At 47.7% G+C, this 8,440-nt stretch overlaps 1 protein-coding gene across 1 annotated transcript in view; it reads right to left on the minus strand.

Annotated features, from left to right (window-relative positions):
• CASS4 (Cas scaffolding protein family member 4) overlaps nt 1-7,143 on the minus strand; it is a 51,476-nt gene extending 44,333 nt beyond the window's left edge. Inside the window, exon 1 of the mRNA XM_006839318.1 lies at nt 7,108-7,143. Coding sequence (XP_006839381.1) covers nt 7,108-7,143 — 36 coding nt within the window. The remainder of the gene's footprint in view (nt 1-7,107) is intronic.
• Between the last annotated feature and the right edge of the window lie 1,297 nt (nt 7,144-8,440).

The following is an 8,440-nucleotide window of genomic DNA, read 5'->3' on the forward strand; positions in this document are numbered from 1 at the left end:
AAAGCACAGGTAAACATCCTTCTGATATTCTCTGCATCCATTACATCATCATTAGTTTTACCCGTTTAGTAATCCTTCTTCTTTTTTTAACATTTTATCTCAGTAAAGAGGAAAAAAGGTGGGGGCTCTCTCTTCACCCACGCCCCTAAAAAAAATTTCATTGTCAGCCCTGAGACCATTGGAAGAGATTGGCCATCAAGATATGGAATGGGGAAGCGGCCACTTTGGATGGTTGATGACTAAGGGAGGAAACACAAGGGCCTGGAGGGGAACAAAGTTAGAGGAGGAAGGTGGGAGGCTCGTCAAAAGGATGCCGCTGGGGGAGACATTAGACTACTCCAGCATCAACTGCAAAAAGGGGAAATAGAGTTTTTAGGAACTATTTCCAAATCGATTGCTCAGAAACCATTTGTTCAGGAGAATTCTACTCTTGTACGCATACCCATGGGAACGGCAGTAAGGCTAAGGGGACTGTGTGGGGAGTACCATGTGGCAGACTAAGAGGAATGTAGGAGGAATGCGGGTGTCACCCTGTGCCTGGCAGCATTGTTAGCGGTCAGCCTCTAGGGCCCTGCTGGCTCTGAAGACTCCTAGGAGCTGTGTGCCAATTACAGACACAAGTCCGGGCACCTGTCCTGAGCTCTAGAGAGATCTGATCTACAAGTGCCTCTGTGAGTCTGTGTTGAATCGATCGGGACTCACAGCGACCCCATGAGGTACAGAGCTCAAGTGTGCTCCACAGGGTTTCCTTGGTTGCCATGGTTACAGCAGCACATGACCAGACATTTCTTCTTCTGTGTGGGTGGATGGGTTGGAACCCACAATCTTATTGCTTAGTTGTTGAACACAAACCATCTCTACCACCCAGGGGCCTAGAGAATGTGAGGTATCTTTCTTTTCCGTAAAACAGTGCGTCTTTCTCTTTGGAATCAGGTGTCACTTTTGTTTGCACCCTTCCGGCTATCCAACAGTGCCACACCAGGACTCCCTGGCCCAGTGCAGTCACTCATGTTGGTTGTATGAACGAGAGAAATATTGTCTCCCTGACTCCAACATAGCACCTGTTGAAGAAAACCAGTTGGGTCCTTGGTTCACTCTTCTTTCCAGTCAGCCTCCTACCCGGACGGTCTCAAACCCCAAACGTTTTATGGTTTTCAAACGGCAGAGCAAATGGTTCTCCTCCAGGTCCACTGATGGCAGAACAGAACTGTCCCACATAGAAACTACCGCTGCCTCCACTGAAGGCTTCAGACTCACCCATGGCTCCTGCTCGCTGCCCCCCAATCCTCCTCAGGGGTGCAGAAATCATCTCAGGTCCTTCCCATGGGTCAGGGTCCCCCTTTGCACTAGAAGGTCTCAGCATACAACCAGGCCCTCTGTGTAAAGGGTCCTGCTCATCTCTCTAGTCTCGTTTCCAGCCCTTGTCTTCGGTCACTTGGCTCCAACCAACTTGCCACTGATAGACCTGTTGTTAGATGCCAATGAAGGGCAAACCCCGTGCACCAGGGAATGAAAAGCTGCTCAGTCTTGGAAAGGCTGTGGGTCAGACTGCTGTGGTACACAGGGCTTACCTTGGTATGTTTTTCAGAAGAAGATGTCCAGGCCTTTGTTCCTCCTCCATCTTAGATAGTAAGTTCCATCGGAGTCTCTTCAACATCCTAGCAACATGCACACCTCCACTGACAGATGGGTGCTGGCTGTGCTCGGGGTACATTGGATGGGAATCAAAACATCTCTTTCATGGAAGGAAAGAATTCTACGACTGCTGATACTCTGCTTAACCACAGAGACTTTGCAGTTGCTATTCCGTCTGCCTGGAATGCTCTTCCCATTGTTCCGGTCACCGAGCATACGTCTCTACCTCCATCAGATACCATTATTTTTTATGATAGTCACCTCCTGGAAGCATTGTGCCCACATACTCACTAGCTGTCTTTTTGATGCCCTCCTAGAAGGTCAGCTTGGTCTTGGCTACCGTGAGCCCCCTGGCCCCAAAACTCTTTGTTAGAGGACTGACTAACAGTGGACAGTGAGCTGTGTTTCATACTGGGAATTGGAACTGGGCCGTTTCTCCTTGTGACTGAGGCAGGTGAGGAGAAGTCACTAGCCAAGGTCAGGGAAAGTCACAGGTCCTTGTAAGCTTGATTTCAATTTCAACGTTTCAAACCTAACGCAACAGTGACCACGGAAGTAGGAAGGGACCACTTTCTACTCATGAGGTTGAATGGCCGGTCAGGCTGGGGCCAGGCAGGGTCAGCAGCTGAGAGGGCTGACCTCTGTTCCCAGACATTTGACCACCAGGAAGTTCAGGTCTGGGCCTTGTGGTGGGGCCCTGCTTGTGTCCTAACTTCCATCCACTCTCTCTCACAAACATACTTACAAACACACTCTCTCACATATATACACTCATACAAATACATATACGCAGTCTCAGGTATACACACTAGTACACGTACATATACACACTTTCTCACATATACACACTCACACATGTACGTATACACACTCTCCCATAGGTACACATTTACACACACACATGCAAACGCACATACTAGTACACACTCACACATACATGTAAAGATACACACACTTGGAAATGAGCAGAATCCCAAACAGGAGGCGCAAAGTCTACTTTTCAACCTAAGGCAGTTCTGAAGTGGCCAACCATTCACATTCAGCACTTTCGTGTAATCAAATCACTGGTGCACCGCGTCCTTTAGACCTAATTTCCCGGCGCTTATTGAATGGGGCGGATCACGGACTCCACCGATTGGTGGATGAGAGATTAATGCGGGTGACGCCAGCGCGTCCTTGTCACGAATAGCTCCGTGATTCCTTTTTTCATTTCTTCTTGTTTATAAAACCAGTAGGGAAGAATTACACATGATCTGCTCAGTCCTAAAGTGAAAGCCCTACTGCGTGGGGACTGTGGTCCCCAAGAGGGGTACTAGGAAAGCGTCTGGAAGACTGGAGTGCGGAAGGCAATCTGGGGTTGCCGTGTGAAAATGAGGCCTGCTTTATCATCCCGTGCACGCACCAAAGCTGAAGACCATCTACACAGGTGACCCCTTGAAGTCTGTGTTACCGTGTAAACAGCCAGTAAGCAATGGATTCCTGGTGTGGTGCTGCAAGATAACTACTGGTCGGTCACTTCAGAACTGCGAGATCGGCAGTTCAAACCCACCAGCTACTCCTCGTAAACCCTACACAGGGTCGCTATGAATCGGAACCAGCTCAACAGCACTTAACCGCAACAACAAACAATAAGGTGGGCGCTAAAAGGAATGCAGTGATTCCATTGTGCTCATCTAAACTGAACTGTAATAGGGATCACTGATTGTAAAAGGCAAGGAACAAAACAGCTGTTCAATTACTGTTGGTATCAAAAGGGGGCTGTGGTAGCGTAGGGGTTATGAGTTGGGCTGCTAACCTCAAGGTCAGCATTTGGAAACTACCAGCTGTTCCAGATGCTCCTGTAAAGATTTACAGCCTTGGAAACCCTGACCAGGGTCGCTGTGAGTTGGTGCCGACTCCACAGCACACCACCACCATGGAGCCCTGGTATAATGCTGTTGGGTGAGCACCGCACTCCTAATTACAAGGCCAGCCGTTCAAACCCACCAGCTGCTCGTTGGAAACTATACAGAGTCCTATGAGTCGGAACTGACTCGATAGCACTTAACACCAACAACAACATGGTTGCATAATGGTTAAAGCACTTGGCTGCTAACCTAAAGTTTGGCAGTTCGAATCTACCAGCTGTTCCCCAGGAGGCAGGGGTGGCAATCTGTTCCCATAAAGCCTTGGAAACCTGATGGGTCAGTCCTACGGTGTGCTGTTGTTTTACTGTGAGTCTGAATCGGCTCGATGACAGTGTGATTTACGTATAGAAACGTAATTTTAAAAGTACATCATCCTAAGAGTGTACTGATGGTTTCCATAGGGAGACCACCCGAGAACCCATTAACTGAGGTAGGCTCTGGACTAGGAGCTGAAAGACTTGGGGTTTTGTCCTGGTATGCCCATCACTGAAACAGGTGTGGTCTACATGAACCTAGACAGATTCATCTAAGACAGGAGTTGGCAAAGGATGGCCCCTGGGCTAAATGTGAATGAGCAATCTATGGGTTTATGAGTAATTTTACATTTTTAAAGGTTTGTGAGAACAATCAGAATGATAGTCCCAGAGATCATAGGTAAGCCAAACACACTAGCTGCCCCTTTCCCCCAAAACGACCCTGGTCTAAGGGTCAGAATGATAGTCCCAGAGATCATAGGTAAGCCAAACACACTAGCTGCCCCTTTCCCCAAAACGACCCTGGTCTAAGGGTCAGGATGATAGCTGCGTACAAGCTGGGGCTCTGGGTCCAGTCCACCTGAGCTCGGTTCCTGGCATTGCTGCTTACAAACAGCAAACCCAGTTTCCTCTGTAAATGGGACTAGAATAGCTCCCAGCTAGTAGAAGAAACGTTGTGAGAAGATAACGAGAAAACACAAGTAAAGGCCTTGCTTAGCACAGGGCCTGGTATATGGGCGTGGGTCCATAAGTGTTTTCCATTGTGATCATATACTATTGACAGGAGGGCTTCAGAGGGGGCAGGGACTATCAAGTGCGGTCACTGTGTTGTTACCCTTCCGTGCATCTGGACTTAGAGCAGCCCATGTAATAGGATTAATTTGCCCCATGGGGTTTCCTAGGCTGTCATTTTTACAGGAGACAGAAAGCCAGCTCGTTCCCCTTGGAGTCACTGGGTGGTTTCAACCACCAACTTTCCAGTTTAAACCGAGTGCTTAACTGTTAGGCCACCAGGGCCCTTTGGATAATCTCATATACTATCTATAAATTGTAAAGTTCTATAGAAACTGTTTAAGGAGCCCTGGTGGAGAAGTGGGTTACGCTTTGGGCTGCTAACTGCAGGGTCAGCAGTTCGAATCCACCAGCCACTCCATGGGAGAAAGATGAGGCTTTCTGCTCCCGTAAAGATTTACAACCTCAGAACCCTTGTACAGGGTCACTGTGAGTTGGAACCAACCAGATGGCCCACAGCAGCAGCAGACAAACTATTGAGGCCGAGTAAATGAACCAGCAATAAAAAGAATTCTAAATTGTACAGGAAACACAAAAAACCTAGAACATTTAGAAAAAGTTGTTAATGTTATGAAAGGCTGTGGATTAAGGATCGCTAAGATCCTTAAGTCGTGGTGTGGCACTATAGGATAAGCACTGGGCTGATAACCACAAAGCTGGCAGTTCAAACCCACCATCCCCTCCTCAGAAATCCTATAGAGTCACTATGAGTCGGAACTGACTCCACAACACTTAACAAAACCTGATAAAGGAGCCCTGATGACGTACGCAGTGGTTAAGGGCTCTAACTGCTAACCAGGAGGTGGGTGGTATGAACTCACCAGCCCCTCTGAACAGAAAGAGGTGGTGGTTTGCTTCCATAAAGATTAACCTTTTAGAAACCCTACAAGGGGCTGTTCTATTCTGTCCTTACAAGTCGGATTGAACTCAACAACAACAGGTGAGACCTGACAAGCAATGCAGGTGTGAGACCTCGGATGGAATCCTGGATCAGAAGAACAAACAACCGCCAAAAAGCAAAAAGAGAAAAAAAGATATTTTTTGGGATAGTTGGGATTATTTAGAAAGTCCTTGTCCATAGGAGACACCTGTGCTAGCACTTAGGGGCACAGTGTTGTGATATCTGCAGTTCCCCCCAAAGTATATACCTGTGTGTTAATATGTACAAATCTATGTCCAGCAATGGAGTGAAAGACAAGTATCTAGCAATGGACTGAGACCTGGAAGGACACTTAGGGATTTTCTAAGCTGTTTTTCTCCTATTTTTCCACTGGTTTGAGGATTTTTAAAATAAATAATCATGGACAAAATTCTAGGGTAACTAAGATATTTACATATGTCTATGGCACTTGTAGGATAATGCGCTGGACCACAAGGTCAGTTTGAACCACAAGGTCAGCGGTTCAGACTCACTAGCCGCTCCTAGGAAACTCTACACAGGGTTTCTATGGGTTGGAACCGAGTCAACAGCGCTTAACAATAACAACAGTATAGAAGAGGATACCATGGGTTACTTGGTCATAAATTCCATTAGTGACATCTACAGTTATTCTTGTAATAATAAATCACATTTAATCCATATAAGCTGGCTCCCACTTACTGTCTCATTTCTTTTTTTCTCTTCCACTTAAAATTTAAAGAGTATATAGCAAGATTAAGAAGATCAACCTTGGCCTCCACTTTCCCTGAGTCTGAGTAAATGTCTTATATTTTTTTTGGTACTTGTGTGGTGCTGTGGGTTCATGCTCTGGATAGCAAGGCCGGCTTGAACTACAATGTCGGCAGTTCAAGCTCACCAGCCACTCCTTGCAAATCCTACACAGGGTTGCCATGGGTCGGAACCGACTTGACAGCACTTACCAACAACAACAAAGTTTTTGGTACAGCCATGTCAACTTTCTAAATAGCAAATCTTGGACCTTCTGGCTTGGTTCCCACAGGTCAGTACAAAACATGAACATGACACACACCAGAGCCCGGACGCAGAAGGAACTCAATCGGGCTGCTAGGCAGAGAGCCTGTGACATCGGGGCTCAGAAAAAGCAGAAAGACCAAGGCCGGCTGAGGCAGAGACTTAACACCTTCATCAAGCCCATTTTAGACATTGGATGGATAGAGTGTTGGGTGTTGTCATCCCATCAAGATGGATTCTACTAGAAAATGATGTTCACTCATCTTCAAGTTAAATTTCTGCAGCACTTACATCTCCCACACTCAAGGAGCCCGGGCAACACAACAGTTATGCAAGAGCCTGAAAGTTGTCAGTTCAAACCCACCCAGCCACTCAGCGGAAGAAAGATCTGGCAATCTATACCCATCAAGATGACAGCCACGCAAACCCTATGGGGCGGTTCTACCCGGTCGTGTAAAGTTGCTATGCGTTGGAATCGTCTCCACAGCATCCAATAATAACAAGCTTAGATTAAACTTTTCCCATTCTTCCCTGAAGTTCTGAACAAAAGTTGGTCGTTACCTGGGGACCAACGCCTCTGCCCACCAACCCCTGCCCGCTTACTCACCGTGGGCGCTCGGTCAGGGATGCCAGAGCCTTTCATGTTGGCGATGTGAACGGAACCCTTCGGAGCGTGGAGACTGATATCCCAGCTTCGAGGGTGGTGATGCAATGTCACTGCCTTTGAGCAGTTCTCAGAAACGGAGTTCTGTGGACTTATCTGACAACACCTGGGAACCCGTCAAAACCATTCCCCAGCAGGCATGATTTCTGCCAAACATGACCAGGGTGAAATGACAAGAGTGAGGGAAGGGACCAGAAACCCAGCCCTGCTCCCTGTAGCATCTGACATCTGCTTGGTCTCTAAGTAGAGGCTGTCACACATTTGCTGTATGAAACCACAAGAGAAGAAACACACACACACACAAGCCTTCTGCTTTAGAGGGCGAAGTTCCTATTTTGAAAACTTCAGTGTCAGAACTCATAACCCGTGTGGAGCAGCCTCCCTCCTCCACACCCCCTTATCCCGGGAACACCCGGCTGATTTCCCTGAGCAGAGGCCACAAGCCCAACTTGCTGACATTGCTGGGTGCCTTGGAGTCTAGCCCAAGCTTAGAGCCTCTGTAGGATATAGAACTGCTCAGAGGGTTTCCAGAGCTGTCAGAACTGCTGGGTGGCTCCAAACTCCCAACCTTTTAGTTAGCAGCTAAGCACTTAACGGTTGGACCACAAAGACTCCTTCAGCTTCCTGTTAGCGGTTGATATTCCTTCCTTCCTGCATTGCAACAGCAGGGATAAGAGAGCAGGATTAACGCAGTCCCCACAGTGAAGACTAGGTTCATGTGCCCACTTCAGCTCTTGGCTCGCAGGACTCTGCATGCACAGGGAGCTGTGTCCCCTCTCTTGAATCTCGCACTGTGACCTGCTATCTTTTCACATCACCCAAATTCAGACGCCACATTTGCAGGAGTGTAAGCACTTGAGTTAAGGAGCTCTGATAGCATAGTGATTACGAATCGGGCTGCTAACCTCTAGGTCGGTAGTTCGAAACTACCAGCTGTTCCGTGGAAGAAAGATGAGGCTTTCTGCTCCTGTAAAGATTTGCAGCCTCGGAAACCCTGTGCAGGGTCACTATGAGTTGGAAATGACTCCATGGTACATAATAACAAGCACTTGAGTGCTAACCACGAGATTGGCAGTTCAAACCCACCAGCTGCTCCCCGGGAGAAAGATGAAGCTTTCTGCTCATCTAACGATTTCTGGTATGGCGCTGTGGGTCAATGCATTGGACTGCAAAGTCGGTTTGAACCACAAGGTTGGTGGTTCAAGCTCACCAGTCACTTCTCAGAAACCCTCTACAGGGTCGCTATGGGTTGGAACTGACTCGACGGCACTAACAA

This window comes from Chrysochloris asiatica, unplaced genomic scaffold, assembly GCF_000296735.1.
Source record: "Chrysochloris asiatica unplaced genomic scaffold, ChrAsi1.0 scaffold00023, whole genome shotgun sequence".
Lineage (NCBI taxonomy): Eukaryota > Metazoa > Chordata > Mammalia > Afrosoricida > Chrysochloridae > Chrysochloris > Chrysochloris asiatica.